At 31.7% G+C, this 20,156-nt stretch overlaps 2 protein-coding genes across 3 annotated transcripts in view; one reads left to right on the top strand and one right to left on the bottom strand.

Moving 5' to 3' along the window:
* Nucleotides 1-20,156, top strand: part of LOC126743372 (DNA ligase 4) — a 165,254-nt gene that overhangs the window by 105,617 nt on the left and 39,481 nt on the right. The window lies entirely within an intron of this gene.
* LOC126743373 (death-associated inhibitor of apoptosis 2) overlaps nt 7,124-20,156 on the bottom strand; it is a 32,871-nt gene continuing 19,838 nt past the window's right edge. The window contains exon 3 of the mRNA XM_050450428.1: nt 7,124-7,785. Within this exon, the coding sequence (XP_050306385.1) occupies nt 7,156-7,785 (630 nt within the window). The 3' untranslated portion in view covers nt 7,124-7,155. The remainder of the gene's footprint in view (nt 7,786-20,156) is intronic.

Genomic DNA, 20,156 nt, shown 5'->3' with positions numbered 1-20,156 from the left:
AGCGCTCTATGTAGCTTTTCAACCCCTCCAATGACTGTGGTTTATTCGTATAGATTTAACATGACCCCATAAAAAATAATCAATAGAAATCGATGTTTTAGACAAGTTTTTTTTCAAGCAGTCAATAGTGTGCGATCTGGCACCATGCTCCTAGAAAAACATCAGATCGAAATCTTTTATAACTGTGACTATTAAAAAACAACCGTTGTTTCACCATTATATTTTCAAAAAGCCATAAACCACACTAGATTATATAAGTTTATGTGTATGCAAAAAGTTTCTCGCGAGTCCTATGTCTCTGTCTCTCCTTAGAAAAAAATCAGGCAGTTTTGTGGTCCAATTGCTAAACAAACTAAATTATTTAATAAAAAATTATTTTTGATTAGGTAGTTTCAGTACTTACTACTAAAATCTTATATGAACGTAAACCAACATCATTTCTCAAAATACGCCCAGTTGCTATCCTAAAAAGGCCTTAAGAACGACTATTTATAAGTGGTTCATTTAGCTGCAAGTTTCTACACTATCTCTGTATTATTAGCACTTTGACTTTCAGCTACATCTTTTCTTTCAGCAATAATATTGTCTCGATTTCTTGAATTTTTTCATCGTTGTTTTAATCATGTACAGTAAGTTTATTTTCCAACTTCTACTTTGTTACATAATTCGGTGAATTTGAAGCACACACGTTCCTAAACCGTGCAGCTTGCTATAATTACTACGTTTTCATGAAATTTCACATCCATTTGAATCTCAATGTCAATTCGTCTTTGTTTTTTGGGAACGTATTTTTTGGGGCCAATTGGTATAATAATAGCATAACTGAAAATAACTGGGGACATTTGGCAATTTTAACATTTGCAGTTGAAGTCTGATGGAAGACAGATTTGATATATGAAGCGTCAAGCATCGAAGTAATTGGAATCCCTCTCATAAAAGCAGGATTGGACTTAAAAAAAAATAAATTTTTTTATACTGAACACAAATATCATTTTGTACCTATTTACAGTTTACCTGATAAAATTCTTATTTGGGACACCCGTTAGTTCACTCATATAACTACATAATATGAAAGCTTTATTATATTATTCTAGATCGTTGATTTGCATAATTTCATTATTGCACATTCGCCCTGGGAACATTTAAGAATTGACCTTAATTGTTGCGGATTAATGCACATTATAATAGTCATGTGAAAATTAATGTGCCGATAATATTGTTTTCAAATAAGGGGCAACCATAATTAGACATAATTTGCGTATGCCATCGGTGTATTTTAAATAAAAACACAACTAACCCATTAGTTTTGTCAAGGTGGTGGCCATTGACGCATGTATAATTTTTTTGCGCATTTGGTTTTGGATTAGTGTATTTTTTAACGTTGCAAATTTTAGCTGACATTAATATTCTTAAGATAAAAATATCTATCCTGGCCGTTCGATAAGTGAAAGTAAAAAACTATTATACAACATTTAAGGTCAGAAAGCGTAATGTTCGTAAATAGCTTGGGTACAGTAAACACAATTTGGTAACCTCGTTCTAGATATGAGCTGCTTGAAGTGATGAGATCAAGTTGTCATCGAAAAATATAAATTAAATTTATTGATCTGATGACTTATGGCTTGATGGCTTATTTATTAAACTGTAGTTTAAAATAAAGTCAATCATCAAAGTTTTATTTTACTTCATAGGGTTTTCTGTGTCAACTCTCTCTTTTTATAATTACTGACATTATCTTAACTCTTCGGTGCAATCGAAACATATTATTAGCTATGGTTCTATTCTGTAATCTAAAGAAGTTTTCTCATTCATTTCTGTTGGTTCGATTAAAACATAGTTACAATATGTTTTTTAAGAAAATAAATTAAATAATTTAAAGAACTGTCAGTACTAAACATACGAAACATTTTATAGTACTAGTATCTATTTCAGAACGTATGTTGTGCTCTAGATTACATATGCACATCTAATTATGTCTCATATATTTGGATGCTAATCACAAGAACTATGAAAAAATATCTCGACAAGCGTTTCGCTAATAATGTTAATTTAATTAATATCTTCAGAAGAATATTGATAAACGAAACAGTTAAGCAGGTATTTATAAATTCAGTAAGGGTTAACATGTATTTTGGTTTACTGTTAGACTGAAAGTAAACAAAATGTAAAGAAAAAAAACGACAAGTGGCAATATAATGTGAATATAGATTTTCTAAATCTCTATTCAGACTCCTGCTCTCTTACCACTTCAATGAGGTCGAATGCTTTCTAAAATACTAATTTCTGTTTTTTTGGGTATAAATCTATAAAAAGACCTATTCCAAAATGCACCGACATTAGGGACAAGAAATAGAGTTAATACAAAATTTATAGTATAAGGATCACAACGTGATATCCCGTCATTGGAACTAAGATTATAATCAAATTCCAAACCATATGAAGAATGCTACATAAGAAAATACGATATTTAATAATAAAATTCTAAATCGAATATAGAAATAGAGAATCTATTTACCTAAAATGTAAAGGTGACATAGATTCATATAGAAACAAACTCTGTATATGGTGAGGCTGTTTATATAGCATCTTAAAAATTGTATCAAGAATAAATGTAAAAGAGTGCAATTTAAAAACCTTAACTATATCTCTGTATTGTGATTTTCTCAAATAGTGTCCAAGAGAGCAAATCATTTTTGCATTCTGTAATTGCAAATAAAATCCAAAATATGCAGAAATCTTTTTTACGTCTTATATATGCCATTTGTTGTAGACCTTATTTTACTAACCTGTATCGGGAACTGGGATCCTGGTTAAAAGGTTTTTTGTTATAAAATTAAATACAGGGTGGTCGGTGACGAATGCGCCAAAAAGCAATTCTAGGTTAACCTCGTGAAAATATCGATGTGGAACCAAATGTCTTAGTAAAATGTCGCTCATACATAAGATACAGGGTGTCGAAATTTAATTTCCGAATCAGTTTTTCAAGTTGTTTATAAGATATCGACATAAAAACGGGGATCGGTCGTTTTTGGGGATGATGAATATAATTTTATCCTACTTTTTGACATATAGAGGCCGCTAGTTACCCAGTATTCTTTTTTTATTACGTTTTATTGAAGTATCTAACTGATATAATGATGATTTTAAGAAAAAAAGATATACTACATTTATTTCGGTTAAACACTCCGTTTTCAGATATTTGCATTTAAACGTTTTGTTGCAGTCAAATTAAAACTATACTCTTATCATTTCAATCCCGTTCAACTTTTACTACCAACTGATTTACCATCCAGGCTTCAGTTTTGTAAATTTCTGCTTCAAAATCGCGATTGCAATCCAATGGACTGCTTCAAAATCGCGATTGCAATCCCCTTTTTACGGACGAAGCAACCTTTACTAGACGAGGTGTGTTTAATTGGCGAAATAATCATACTTGGGAACTGGAAAATCCACACTTAACCAGAGAACACCATTTTTATCAGGAATTTTCTATTAATATCTGTGTGGTGGCGGAAGGCTTAATGGTAACCAGTATTTGCAGTTTTTACAAAATGACTTGCCGGATCTACTCACTCATGTTTCTTTAAATGTACGACAAAACATGTGGTATATACATGATGGAGCTCCATTGCAATATTCAGATGCAGTTCGCAATTTTTGAGATGAATGGTTGTCTCACAGATGGTTTGGTCGTGGCAGTGAATTTCCATAGCCTCCACGTAGCTCGGATCTTTATCCTTTCGCTTTTTTCTTTAAGGTTACGTTAAGTCATTACTTTATACAGAAGACGAGCACGAGAGCAACTATTGCAAAAAATTCATGATTTCACCAATGTTATCACGAATAAACAAGGAACTTTATTCCAAGTAAGGCACTATTTGGTGAAAGGATTAAGAAAATGCCTAGAAGTGAATGGTGAATATTTTGCGCATTTGTTAAGTGAAGTTTTCCATTATTTTAGCCATTATTAATATTATCTCAATTTAGTGTCAAGCTATTTTTTAATTGTGCAACAGAATATCCAAATATTTTGAAAATGCTTTCTTGCACCGAAATAAATGTATAATGAATGAATAAAATCATATTTCTCGTCCCCAAAAACACCTTTTCCCAGTTTTTATCTGAAAAGCGCAAAAAACCGATTCGAAAATTTAATTTTAACACCCTGTATCTTAATTATGAGCGACATTATAATCAGGCATATTTGGCTCAACATCGATATTTTTAAGAGTTTAACCTAGAATTGTGTTTTGGCGCACTCAATTCCGACTACCGTCTACAAATGTTGTATCGACTGAAAATATAAATATAAAATCATCAATCGATTCTATCTTAGCATCAACATAAGGTTTGACATTTATATGAACTTCCATTACAAAACATAGATCTATTCAGTTAAGAGATCACTACATTATGCCACTGCGAACTGCGAAAAATATAACTAATTTAAAAGAAATGTTAATTATACCAACCTGCGGATCCATGCTATGTATTTTGTCATGTGCTTCTATATGATTCTTTAGGTATTTGATTCTCTAAGCTTGGTTATTTATAATACCTACACACTAATACCAAAGATAATACTACTACGGGTATTCGTAGTAGTATTATCTTTGCAAATACATATACCTACGTCTTATACAACACTATTTGTAACGCTCAGATATTACTTTATAGAATTTGGTTATTTATATCCACTGACTATCCATATGATCACTTATTAATATGAGGTAACACTAGACTCTAAATTAGCTGAAACCACCATTTGGATAAAACAATCAGTTGTTTTATCAAAACCATCCTTATAGTAGTTAGACGAATGCATGGACAGAATGCGACCTGCATCCCAAGTTGGTATACTGGATCTACATCGGGGTAGGTCTACCAACCATTAAGTAGCTCTGACATAGTTACCAAAGACACTGCAAATTATAGCAAAAGACAAAAGTTACAAAGGGTAAAATACAAAGACGATCTTATCTAGGGGCCATGCATCCATCAAGGCCCTACTGTACGTGCCGCCACTTCACTTGATTATTCAAGGCGAATTCAGCGGAACAACAGTCTACTCGATTTGACAGGATATCAAAGAATCCGGACAATCTATGAGGAGAAAACATTAGAAATCATGTAGGATAACATTTACTCACATTTGTTCTAGAGCAAAGGCGCGCCACCTACAAGGAAATGTGACCAAGAACATTTGGAGAATCTATGTGACCATTGAGCAATTTCAACAAGAATGCCATAGAGTGAGTCTCTCTCCTCAAAACAAGAGCTTCTAAGATGAACCGGGATAATAGTGATTGTGATTATAACCTTTAACTAGATAGGCACCATCGTCAGATTTTCAGATCGTCAACATAGACTAGTTTCCAGCAAGACATTTAAAATCAGGTCATTGCCATCCAGGTTGAATAATAGGGGACCTAGGTTGGGCCCCTGTGCAACTCCAGAGGTAGACATAAAGGATTTTGATTTGTAGCCTTCAATTTCGATAATTTGTTGACGATCGATGAGATAAGATGATAACAAAGCAGTAAACTTTTCCGAAAAAACAGCTCCGTCAACTTTTCCAGTAAGATATAGTGTTCTATTTGGTCAAAGGCTTTGCTAAAATCAGCATAGATCACATCAAGTTGACTTTTTTCATCGAGGGCAGAGGAGAGAAATCGGGACAACGTACAAATATTGGTCGACACTATCTGTCGATAGTTTCGATTGTACTTAAGAAAATATGGAAATGTAAATAATAATCTAAGATTCTGGAAAAGTTACATATACTGGATATGAGACCATAATTTTCAATGTTCTGTAGGCCGTCTTTCTTGTGTATGGGAAGTACGTTGGCAGTTTTCCAAATAAAGAGAAACTGGCTGGTTTTGAGAATTAGGTTAAAAAGATGACATAAGGGGTTACATAGAATAAATACACAATCTCTAGCTATTAAACTGGGAATTTCATCTGAGCCAGCGGTCATTTCGTTTTTTAATGTTGTATTTTATTAGCAGAAATTGACGGAGAAACTTCGACATAATCCGAGGAACAAGAGTAAGAATAGGCTGGATAGAATAGATAGATAACAGGGTGAGTACAATAAATCTACCACAGGCTGAGGTTGAAATCGAGAGTGAGAGCTAGATAAGCTCCAGGAAGGAAAGAAAAGGAAAACTATAAATATATATTATAACTTAGGCTATGTTTTTTAAAAAATGTTTTAAACTGTTTCATCTTTAAAAATAATACTTTTACTTTTCAAATTTCAGGGTGAAACAGCCTTTTTTTGTGAAGAAAGAAACCTGAAATTGTAGTTATAAAAAGTTGATATTAGATATTTTGACGTAAATTTAAGTAATGTGCTAAGTTTATTTTTCTATATAATTATTAGTTAAAGTTTAAAGTTTTTTTTATGAATGGAACACTGTATATTTTCTACTATTTTGTTTTTTTAAGCCTTACAAAAATACATAATAGCATAAAAAATGACAATGGATAAATTTATTTTGATTTATTTATTTATTAGTTATCTATATCATATGTCAATATTTTGATATACATTCATGAACCAAGAAAAAGCTACTCCTTAGATTACACATTTTGAAAATTAAAGTGACAGCCAAAAGCTCTCAAACTTTTAATGTTTTAATTTAAACATCAATGACTTTTTTGGGTTAAGCCATTAACATGCGAATCCTATGTAAATCTAAGCAGGCGTCTGGTGTATCCAACGGCCTTAGTCACAACATGCTAAATGCAGCAGACGCCATGCCTAAAAATACACAAGAATGCGACGGCGACTACAGTTTTTTGCAGACGCCGACTCCTGCTTCAAAATATCAAGGATTCGTTGACCTATCCTCTCTATATATAGCGGCAGCCCTAATGGAAATTTTAGCCTCATTATAATTGTGTCTCGTATCAGTTGAGCCCAACGGCAGTGATTTGTAAATCTAACAAAGGCGATATCGACTGCTAGTTCGTTAGCCTTATTAGTTAGCGGATTTATTCAGCTGTAGAACGAGACTGTTGTAGTTTACGAATAACAAATTTCATTTACTAAGCCGTATTATTTGTTTGATGAGAGAGATTTTCTGTCTTATATGGATAAATAAAAACATTTAAAAAAACAAACAATAAACTATATTTCCGAATAAATTATGACAAAAACGTTCGAACAGTAGCTTTAATAGCGGACCTGCATACTGGACAATCTTCCAAATTGGGAGCACAATTTACACAAGTGGCCAGATGGCCACAAGGCAAAAAAACAATACCCACCTCCGCATCCATGCAAATCTTACACTGTCTGGCTTCTTTTAATAACCTATTTTCTTCTTCCAACGAAACCCGTTTATTAGAATCATCTCCGGTGCTTAGATCTGTTTTTCTTGCGAGCCCCTTGCCATTTTGATTGGGAGGTTTACTACGAAGAGTAACCTCTTCCTGATTATCACAACTATCACTACTTTCACTGCCTTTTCTGGTGATATCATTTAAAACGCTTGCCACTGCTTGACGTACTTCAGTATTTAAAGCAGTAGAGGAAGTATTCTCGAAGCCATCGTCTTCTTCATGTTGCATGTTTAGTGCTGCTTCAACGAGAGCGTCTGCTTGAGTATATCCTCGGCCGGTGAGTTCTAATTTTTCTTTAATGGCCCTACGAACTCGTTGGACGTCAATACCAATACCGAGGGCCGCGATGGCTGCTGGACTGACCATATGAGAACGGAGTTCTTCGTCTGTCACTTGACGTTTTTTCTTGGAAGTATGAACTTTGTCATTTTGCTGAAACAAAATATTAATATTAGTCTTAATAACTATTATATCTCTATTGATAAATACATAAGTTCAGTGTCTGAGAGTGTTCTAGAAATCTGATATGGTAACCAGTTAGAACTAAAGTGTTCTGTGAAGAACTCTAGTCATAGTATTAAACGAAGTACTGAACTGACGTGAAATGCTTGCAATATATTAAATAGGAACATGTTAACAGGTTTGGGAGTGTAAGGTTTCATAAATACATACAAACAGAGGAGAAGGAGCTCATTTATCTTATGTGAATTGAGCAAGATGCTTGAAAATATTAAAAGATGTAGATTCAATAACGTGTTAATTAAAGCAACAAATTGTTGAAAATCAAAGATGCCATATTTAAGCTACTTAACCTAGAATATAGCGCTTGTAAATGGCCAAAGGATCAAGTTTTGCTCAAGAGATTTAAACGTTATTCAGTTGATAAACCGAATTCAAGAAGTCCTAAAAGGTGTAAATCTAATCTTGTCAATCCAATACATAAATCAGGAGATAAAAAAATTGTGAGTAGACGTATAGTCTTGGCTAGCAGTATCCCGATATTAATTCAGAAGTTTTTAAAGGTTAGACTAAATTATTAATCAATTTGAATTTAAGATAAGACCAAAATGTAAAGAGTTACATTGTTTCTCATATGCCAAGCTAAAATTTGTCAACTTGCCTTCAGAGTGATATAAATGACTCTTACAAAAAAATACAGCACAGAAGATTTTATATGACCCGTGATTGATCGCGTAAATAATACTTTTAGAATAAATAATATGTATGAAATGGTAATTTCTTGCCTTTCTGTATATAGGAATACCATTAGTTTCAGTAGCTGAATAAAATTTCCTACATACCACGAAAATTGGTCTCTCTGTGGCAATACGAATAGTCCTAAACGTTAATTGCTTACAAATGTTGTATGTTTGACACTAAGTTGATAGAAATATTAGTTTAAATGTTTAAAAAAAAATGCATTAATTAATATACATGATTGATATTTTAACAGAATCATAATTGGACATTTTTAAAAAAATATCTTTAATTTGGTGATTTTTGCCTTCGATTTTTCCATAATTATTTAGTTAATAATACAAACTGTGCATGCTAAGTTGGAAGATAAATTGAAAGTAAGTCACAAACATCTAATGCCATTCTAATTAGACATAAACTGCATCAGATGGAAAGTAGAAAGCTGATTCTCTGAAAGACAAATGTGCCGCGAGATTGTTACGACGCTTCGGCAAAAGTGGCTCAATGAACTGAATGAACTCTCTTCTTCGTTTTTCTGCGGTTAAGACTGCAAATATTTATTATTTGTTATGTATGTTCTAAATAAATATCAACACCTGTTTTTCAAGATAATAATTTAATGATGTTTCATTTTGTAATCAGAATGCTTGACATAAATTCCTTCTTCAGTAAATAATTATACAGAAGTGGCTCATAAATAAAATGCGTATGTTTTAAATGAAAAAAGTACAGTTGATAAGCAAATTTAAATATGAATAAAATGAAAAAATCTAATATTTATATAAGTGAAATTGAAATTTATTTATTTATGGATAGTATTAATCTTCAATTTTAAAGATCAAAACCCAGTAAAGTCCATATTAAGCAGTCGAGCATAATATTAAGTAGGCAGTTTGCCTTAATCTCAATTCTGTGGAAAAAAGAGAAATAACATTACCCGCGGCTAATAAATGTTTCATGATGATTCCCAGAACTGCATTTCTATTTTTAGAACCAATGTCCAAGCACAGGCCTATCCTTATAACAATGCTAATTCTTAGTTTAAATAAAATAAAACTGTTTACACAGTACCATTTTTTCTAGAACATTCTAGATTAGGGTGATTTATTTTATAGACAAAGCAGTAAAAATGGTTTACATTTTCGGCAAATTATTACTGTTTTCTGCTTTTGGAATGGGATAATTACTTCCTGGCTGCCGGCAGCCAGTAAACGTTTCCACAAACACTACAAACGAGCTTTGGATTACGAACGTTTCAAATTAACCACTATGCAAATTGTGCTATTTCGACCAAATTCGGCATTGTACAGTAAAGTTACCGGCTATATAAAGGATTAAAAAGTACAAGTTGTGGTTGTGTGTATATGTATAATGGCTGTGACAAAGCAGTTGTTTTGGAAAAAAAAACCTGGCAGAAGAAATGCTATCAAAAAATTACGTTTAGCATCACGTTGCAAACAATTATTTGTATCTTCTGGGTATTTGTAAACAGTTCTTTAAAGTTTGTGATCAATTTTCGTGTTCAAAAGCAAGACAAGAAAAAAAATCGTCATATTTTTTCCATTTAGAGGTATAAGTATATAATAACTATTATATATTTTTATTTTTCAATTTTTAATATTGTCAATTTTAATTTTTATTGAAGCGATATAAGACTATTTCGAAATATTTTTTTACATTTTCCAGGAATTTCAAGTAATTTTAAATTTCTTCCAGCCGTTTTCTATTTTTTCTGGAACTTTGAAATATTTTTTATGTCATTAAGTAAGTTTTTATGTATTCAGACTTATGGTTATATTTGTTGATATTGATTATATTTTAGACTATTTATGTGTCAAAATAAAAAAAAAACTCTTGGTCCTGTATACTTTTTTCTGAGGCACCACATATTTATACATAAGTTCAATTATATATTTACATTAATTGGAGGAAAGGATAGGAAGTCATAGTACATAAAAAGAACAGACTGGTCTATCGAAAACAGTCCAACAAGGTTTACTGATTGGAGTTGGCCCTGTATATTTCTTTTTGGAAGATATAGGTATTTACACATAAGTCGCATTATATATTTAGATTAATTGGAGGAAAAGGTGGAAGGAATAATAATAAATAAACAAACATAATTTATATTTAACACGTTCACTGCCAAGCAACATTTGCAATTATTTCACTAGCGCCACAAAAGTTGGAACCAAGAAAAAAAAAGTTCTCCTAAAGCCACTTTGTCTAGTCAAAGGCTTTTAGTTATTATCACTTCACCTGCAGTTAATTTTTTTGTAGATGTCATTTTTATGTCAAAAGTGACGAAAATGTCACGCGGTCTAATAGACCGAGGCGGCGTGGAAGTAACTTTTTTAATCATACGCGCCAACGCGGTCCATTCCCCGGTCCGCACAGCGATTTTGCGCAATCCTAACAAGTCAGCACGTGGAGTCTGCTGTCTTTCTAATTACATTTCAATTAGTAAACGTTTCAGACGGAATAGGTGGTTTTTGTTGATATTTTTGTTTCTACTTTGCGTTTCTATAATGTCCAGGAAACGTGCTTTGACGCAAAAAGAGTTACAAGACGAAATGGATCGAATTATGGAAAACATGTCAAATGAATCTTCTCAATCAGAGGATAATGGTAAGAGAAACTTATCTTTATTCCGTAAATCGTGTATAGTCGTGCTGCTTTTTTTGTTTTTTTTTGTAGTGGGTAGATTAGGTTATTATGATATAGGCATATATTTTATACCTATATTTTTTGCTCTGTTTACAAATCAATTATGATGTCTAAAACATGTTTTAAATTTGAGCTAGTAAACCTAAACTGAGTTAACTTCTAAAAATAACTGGACTGCGAAGGTGTATAACCTTTTTTTAGACGATAGTGTCGCAGATAGTAACTATGAACATTGTGATGATGACACATCTGGAAGTTCCGATATAAATTCTACCAGCTCCCCCGTGCCTGCTCAATACACAAGCAACAGTGACGATGAATTATCTGGTATGCAGAGATTACTCCAAAAAGAAAACGCCAAAAACACGAAATGAGCAAAAGTGACTATAAGAAACGAAGACCTTGCAGAAAAACCTTGAAATGCTATGAAAAACTAAGAACCGAAAAAGGATGGAAAGAGGCACGCAAACTCACTAGAGTACGTTTTTCATTGCAAAGGTTGCGATGGTGAACCGTTTTTCTGCTTGGACTGTTTCAATAAAGTTCACAGATATGAAAATCCATAGATAGCATTTTTTTTTATTACGTTTGTTCATACATTGTTATGTGAACTACTGGTTTTTGTTTAAGACTATTTAAAAAATAAACAATATATTATGTAAAATATTCTTATTTCTCTAACCTACCATATCTAGAAATAAAATATGCAAAATAATAAAAATCATCTCGAGTTCGGGATATTTTTAAAAAACTAATATGTTCCAACTATCGTCAGACGCCAACTCGGTCTATTACCAATGTAAAATAAAACAGTTGGCGAAGGAGGATTGAATATTTAGCTCGATCCTATAGACCGCATTGGCGAGGGTGGCAAAATTTCTTTTCGGTCTTATAGACCATGGTGGCGAATAAAACTAATTCGTTTTTGGTCTTATAGACCGAGTTTTTCTATTCCATATGGATTTATTTAGATTTTTTAAAAATTTTCCAGTCGCTATTACTTGAAAATAATTTTTAGTTTTATTCCAGGAAATACAAAACATTTTAGGTTTCTTCGAAACATTTCAAGGTATTATTTATTTCTTTATGGCTTTTAGGACACTTTTTGAGGAAGCAACAAAGGAAAAATACAATATTGATAAGTTGAATCGACAATTTAAGAGTTTAAAAGCATCTACAACTAATTTATACAAAATATAGCGAATAATTTAATATCCATAGAGATGCAATAGAATTTTCGTCTATTATACTGATAATACACTTGACACTAAAAACGATTAATTATTTAAATATTGTTTTGATATACAGTCCCATCTCAATATATGAGTGTCTCTACTTACTACTTCGTACATGTACCTGCATTCATAGTCCCTTAAGAACTTAAGAAAAAAACCTAATAATTAAACCAAACTTCGATGAAACTATTACCGTATTCAAATGATAAATAAACGTAACCTATAATCAAGCATGCAATGGTTGTTGTGAAAAGAGAAGCTGTGCTTTTGCTGTTGAAAGTTTCCACTTGAAAGCTTAAGTATGTCAATTAACTACTCTTCTCGTAACACCTGCCTTTTCTTTCCTCTTTCTGATGAGACCTCGATAATAGTAGACGAAATAAATGATAACTTGAGCTTGAAATGAATGATCAAGCATGCAAGAATTCAATCAATCTGTATTGTCCAGATCGGTATTAATGATATAACCTTTGTTATGTAGGAATCAAGGCTTTTCGTGATGAGGTGTCCATGCTTCAAGAACCTCTCTGTCACTGCAAAATTAACTGCAATTACAACAAGCATAACTGATTATAATGTTGCTCAAATTTGAGCATGTAAGCAGAACTTTTCTTATCCTGTTTCTTAGGATCGTTTCAAAGTTTTGAAAAATAATGTTCTAGAGCAAATTTTAACACACTGAGGAATTGGATGAAGGACGTTTTTGAGAGGAATTTTATATTAGAAATGCTTATCTAATTAACCTAGCATCATCTGATACCAAGCATCTATCTATATTAAAAGTGAAATTTAAGCTGCAATATGTGAAGATCAGAGAGTTGCAAAAGATATCTTATAAAATCCCTTATACTAATTTTAAGTATCATGCTTTTAAGAATTACTAAAAATTGTCCTCGATTCTTGGACTTAATGGTGTACAGTAATTATTTCTAAAAAACAGTAGCGAAGCTTATTAATGGCTTTCCAAACTATAATTCGTAAGAAAGTGTTATAGTTTCATTTCAATATAGAATCTTTAGCAAATATTGATAAAATTCCTTCACAATTATAGTGCAATTTCGAGGGATTTAGTAATTACTGTTTTCTCCATGCTGTAGAAGGTCAAAACGATAATCTTTTGCCAACTTAATTGAAATTAATGTTCTTTAACGGAATTCTATATCAATGGCATATCACTTCTATTAGTGTGGCAACACAGTGCAAAAACTCTACTTTTCAATTACCAGTAATGAGTTTGGAAAATGAAACCAAATGGGAGGTCCGCTGAAATGGCAAAATTCCACAAAGGCGCTTTTAGTTTCTGTTTTAAATAAACACGTCGAAATCGATACCGAAAACAAACGATTTTTTTAATTGCAACGTTAAACGACATACTGCTTCGCTGTTAGGCACGTAGGGGGCGTATGTTTACAGGAAGTTGTAATTTAGATCAATTTTCAAGCATTTTCCTTTACGACGCAATCAACTAATGCAAAATACACGTACATATTGAGATTAAATGGTTTTTAAAGCTTTTCATTACTGTATAAAAAGTTCTTATTATTATCTTAAGGAAGTAGAAGTATATAATTTGCAAATCGATCAGCTAAATGATGGTTATCTTACGATCCCTAGAATATCCGTTATTTGTATTTCGAGAGTTCTCAGGGGGTCGTCCTTATCATGAATACATAATATTTTATTGCCATACTTAGTTTAGCCCTTTAATGGGTATATTATCCTCCATTAATTTAAAATTATTCACATCTTATGTTTAATTACAATGCTAAGCCAGTTTAGAAGCTTTTAGAATTGTTTAATAGCCTTGGGGTAAGATATACTATAATACAGCTTAAGTAGGCTTAAGCTCAATATTGCCACTTGCCCTCTTAAGGAACAATAAATGCTTACAAAAATTATATTTCTTCTGGATGGATGAGTCAATTTTTTTCACCCTATCTATCGATCCAAGTTTGAAAAATTTAAGCCAATAAAAAAAAATAAATGTAATCAGTTTAATCAGACATTTACTTGGCCAGAAATAAAAGTATTAAATAAACTCTTCTGGTAATTATTCCCTTTACGGAGTTTTTGCTAAGAAATTACTAAATAAAATGGTACAAAAACAGTGAATATCTTAATTTTCACTTTTTCACCTTAATATAATTCGGATATTTTGGTAAACTTTAGAAGGTTTTTGATTACACTATTTCTAAATATTAAGCAATAAAATTCATATTATTTGAAAACTAAATATCAAATCATTTCATTAGCATACTTGTTAACATTCTCATTAATTATAGATTAACTTATACTAAACGATACTGCGTTTGAAATTCAAGAAGTAGACACAACAACAATCTAGCGCAGCATAATCAAGTTAACCAGACGCATTAAGCTTCATTTATACGTTCCTTGTACTATAAAATTCTAATCCAAAAGTTGAATTGATGAACTTAATTTTATTTAAAAAGGGAGGTCATGAAAATAGGGAACAAAACTTAAATATAACATTTGGTTCTCATACTCAAATAAATATTTTAATAAAAAAAAAATTACCCTATATAGGTACCATTACATTAAATATGCGATATGGAGAAACAGCAAGCAAACTGGCAGAATATATTTGTTTGAATTCAACAAAGTTGGCCACTGATCTGCCACAATTTAAAGATCGCCATCAAAGATCTTGCCATATATAAAAACAGCTTGTTATGATTAACAGATTTCAAGAGAAAAACCTATTACGATTTTGACTGGTGAGCAGAGGTTATTCACGATTTCAAGAATGTCACATCACAATACTGATCCGAATTCGACATCTCGTTTTAGTTGATTTCTCCCATTTATGGAATCATTTGGGTAGGTTTGCATTAATTTATATCATTGCAATCAAGTGACATGCGCAGCAGAGACTGTATTTTACCACTTTTCAAGATTATCATAATCAATATCAATGAAGAAAGTAATAAATAGACAGGCTGTACAGAACTTTTTTGTTTAAAATGTCAAACTTGTATACTCTTAGGTCAAGATGATATCGCGCCGGTAGTGCTTTCTTAGAGTTAATGTTTGATCTGTTTTATCTGTACTGGAGTTGATCACCCTGAGTAAGTTGAACTAATTAGGTGAGTTATTCTCTTTCTTGTTTTCTTTCTGATGATCATGCATTGAAGAATCTAAATAGCAAAAATACATGTCGGCGAGCTCCATTATTATCTTTTTCTTTTTTCGAGTCTCTCTGAATATTCAGAAAAGCCTCTTCTAGTGCCAGTGAGATAAATTCCTTGTAAAGTCCAACGTGAAGAAAGAACCAGAGTTCCGAAAAAAAGCATTAAATAGAGATCAACGTCTCAATATAAATCAAGCTATACAAAATGATAAGTAATTTAATAAATAACAAAATCTATGAGTATTATGTTGAGTATGGCGATTCTTGTTATATCTATCAATAAGATATATTATCCAAAAGAAAATTAATAATTCTTTGAATGACATACCTGAGGGCATAGATTGAAATGATAAAGTAGTTCGATTAGTTTCGATGGACAACTCCTCCATAAGACTTCTTAAATTCTTCACCAAATGTGATGTCACCTCTAGAATTTATTTACAGGAGTTCACTAATAGAAGATAGGAATTCTTAATTTAATCTCATTTAACAATAATTAATTTGGTAAAGCCCATTGCTTTAAAACAGCATTTGACTGATAAAGGTACTAATGCACACACCAGTAATATTAAGTAAGCCAGATTGCCAACTGATCAGATCATTGTCATGTGTAGTGAAAGAATGGATTCAAAAACATAATCATGGTGAAACCTTTATTAAAATCACTACCTCTATCATAAAAGATCAAATGAATATGGGATTATATGAAGAAATATGTAATTTTTAATATAATCAAACGCAAGTTCAGCATGATTGTTTAACTTGCAAAGCTCTCCAAAATCTGACGGCATAAATGTAGGTTAAAACGGTGAACTTCAATGTCAAAGATCTTGAAAAAATTGGGTAGTAGCATATGGAAATGTATTTTAATTTTAAAACATCGTAACAAGATAAAATAGAAAAATATTTTTTAAAATGGATAAATGATTAACTTAAATTCTAAAAAAAAACGAGAGTTGATGATCGCCAAAAGACGAAATATCGTATAATCCATATTAAATCAGCCACGATTAATGAAAATTCATCAACTTACGTTCTCAGTCAAGAAAATGATCAATTCAGACGACAGAAGCATTTTCTTTTTGCAACTTGTGTAATCAATCAACTATTTCACAATAAAATTCAACATAAGTAAAATGTTTTTAAATTGATGATGACGTGAAGCAATTATCTCTAATTACGATTTTTTTCTCACTAATCTGATGGTAAGTGACAAAAAATCGTAATTAGAGCGCACCAAAAATTGCCATATTAAAGCTAAAATTAACACGTCGTACAGTGTTACGCTTTATTGCGATATCGGGACAAAATTCATATGCTTAATATAAGATTATTTTTTTTTAAATGTTTTTGGGGAAAAAGATGTCATTTTCTTCGAAATGGGGACCTTCTGTCATTCTGTGTTTTATGGAAAGGGTACCATTATATTGGTTCATTACTTATGGGAATAGGCCAGTCAGATAAATCTGTACTATGGCCAGTCTCTTCCAGAGGGTATTTTCTTTTTCTGATCGATGCGGATGATAGTATTTTTAATTAAGGGTTTTATCTTATATGTCTATTATTTTCTAGCGTGTTTTAGTTGTTTTGATCCGAAACATCAAATATGTGTTTCTTTAATATTATGACAAAATTCAGGAGCGTGTTCCTTGGACGAAATCAAGCAAAAAAGTTCCTATGAACATATGTTCTAAATGTCTTAGATTTTACACTACAGGGTGGTATAGAGTAACTTGAAAAAAAAACTTATTTTTTTCGATAAATTAGATACATGTATTTGAGACAGCATTTAAATGTTTTACCGGAAAAAATTGAAGAGTTATGAAAGTAATACTTGATTAAGATAATCAGATTTAGGCGTTATTTTTGTGTATAGGAAAGACGCTATAAAAAGATGCTTAAAAACTGCTTACTAATTTTCAAAAAAATATCTTCAAAATTATCGAAGAAAGTAATTTTTTTTTAACTTTACCACCCTATTGTGTAAAATCTAAGAATTTTAATTAAGAACTCTTTTGCTTGATTTCGTCCAAGGAACACGCCCCTGAATGTTGTCATAATATTAAAAAAGCACCCTGTATATTATTATTTAATGAGTCTGTTTAGGTAGCATATCTTTTTTTTTTATTTTCCACTATCCCTACTTAGTTCGGGATCCCTAGAAATAAGAACGATCCATAGAAATAAAGCATTTGGTTGCGATGGTGAATAAGTCTACGATTTGGGTAATGCAGGGATAAGCAGCTCCATGTCTTATAGATTCTAGAGAGCTAAATGAGTCCCTCATATTTAAAAAGTTATTCTGGTGCAGATTCTTGATAGCTTATTATATATATATAGAAACAACAGAGAATATTGTGTTTAAGTTACCAACAATGAAATATATCCCGAGTACCTACTTTTGATGAGGTTTTTGAACCATCAGTGGTAGAGAAATTATTTCATTAAATTTTGTTTTTATTATTAAAGGCTGGGTGGCGTTTTTATTTAGTATAAAATTTGCGAATACGAAGTTAGTAATATTAGTAATTAATATAGTAATATTAACAGTCAATATATAAGGCGTAAATATTATGCTCTGCACATACATCAATTAATTGCCATATCATTAAAATGTAATAACTTTGAAATACTTTACCTAACGTCAGTATTTAGTTTTACAGTGGCAGTTATATATACTATTTGGCTTTTTGATAAGGGAATCTTCATACAATCTCTCATATGAAGGTTCAAAAAACCTCAACGTAGTATTTTGAGTATGCGAAAAAGATTGGAGCACAATATTTTTATTAATAATGGAAATTTAAAAAAAAACAATCAACTGTCTTATATTAAACATTTTAGCCTCTTTGTAAATTTAGTTTTATTGTTGATTATTTTTGTGATCCATTTCTGAATAACATCCAAATAGGAAACTTGGAATGATATTGCTTCACAGTACCCCAACCCGCTATTTCATAGCTAAGTTGGGATTAAACCAAGGCATAGTATACTGTTTTCAATTGCTTAATCGTTAAAAAAGACTGTAGGAATGTAAAGCGACCAGTCCGCATAACGTTTCAAACGGTCCGCAAAAATTAAAATTCAGGTAAGGTACTTACACTTGAAGCAAAAGAAATGTATTTGGTTTTGGACTGGTTTAAAGTTAACTTATTCATTTAAAACGATTTCAAAATGCCATTCAGTATGCCTCTGCAATATTTTAAAAATGCGACCAAGTTTTTAAGGAATTAAAAATTGCGGTGTCATCAGCAAAACTCGCAAGACTCCATTCCAGCTTTTAGGTTGATAAATACGCAAAAAGCCGGTTTTCTAGTTCCCTTCCCCTGGTAGTACTAGCCAGAAAATAATAATCTTAATACAGGATATGGAGTGTCAAAACCGAGGCTAATGTGGCTGTACTTGTAATCCCTAGAAGGAGTAATGTCACCCCTACAATCTTAATTGAATATAAGATCTCAATCGACAACACTGAGTGAGACCATATATTTAGGTTTGTCGACCCTAAATATTATTGCAAAGTTTATTGTCACTGCCGAGTTATCATTTTTAATATGAATCAGCTTTGGTATTATATTATATTGGGAGTGACAAATTATTTTAAAAAAAAATCCCATATTTTTTGCAAGAAATAATGGGTTTTATTTAGAAGTAGAGATTTTGAGAACCTTAATTAAATTTCCGAAAAAAATGTTTTGTAATCACATTGAAATATCTGCAAAAGTTTTATAAATTGATTTGTGATATTGTAATAAAATGTCTATAGTTACATATGTGAGAATCGAATTCAGTGTAATATTTTAAAAATTAATATATATTTTTTAAAACGGCATGTTACCAGGAATGAGTTTAGTGTAGAGATATTGAAATGGTTCTAATAAATCTGGCGTGGTCCATTTTTAAACGTTGGTTCCTCTGAATCACTTATTATAAGCACACTACGTGCATCATTCTGTACTAAGTGGAGAAGCCTGAATATGCCTTGGAACTTAAAACAACACTATGAGCATATCACCATACTATGACCTGATAAGAAATTTTGTACTAGTTCTCTGGACTAACATGAGCTCCGGTTTTATTTGTCTAAATCTGTATGTGTAAGAGTGATGTATGTATACTACATTGTTTCGGTAAACAGCCTTAACCACACATATTTATAAAAACATTGAATATTTACATTCAAAAGGTAAAATAACTGCTCACGGCGACTTTTTCATCTTTTTCGGCAGGTATGTTTTTTATATCAGTGTTGATGACTGATCTATAGTCCTGCCTTTTGAAATTATATACTTGAAAATGCTAAAATGACTATCTATTGTCTTATAGATACTTTCCGATACAAATCACTATTTTATTTAAATAAAATAACTGCATAATTTTTAAAATTTTGTCCACTATTATCAACACTGCGTCGTAATAATCTACCAAATAAGAGTAATTAAAAAAAAGCGTCATATTGACCCCAGGAAAAGTTAACTGGTAATCAGCCATCCGGACGTCTCATACGGAAGTGCATCGGGTTAATTCATGTCGTCTGTCTGTCGGAATCCTGC

This window comes from Anthonomus grandis, chromosome 12 (assembly GCF_022605725.1).
Source record: "Anthonomus grandis grandis chromosome 12, icAntGran1.3, whole genome shotgun sequence".
Taxonomy (NCBI): Eukaryota; Metazoa; Arthropoda; class Insecta; order Coleoptera; family Curculionidae; genus Anthonomus; species Anthonomus grandis.
Note: the sequence above shows the minus strand (reverse complement) of the source record. Positions and strands in the feature narration are given on the sequence as shown.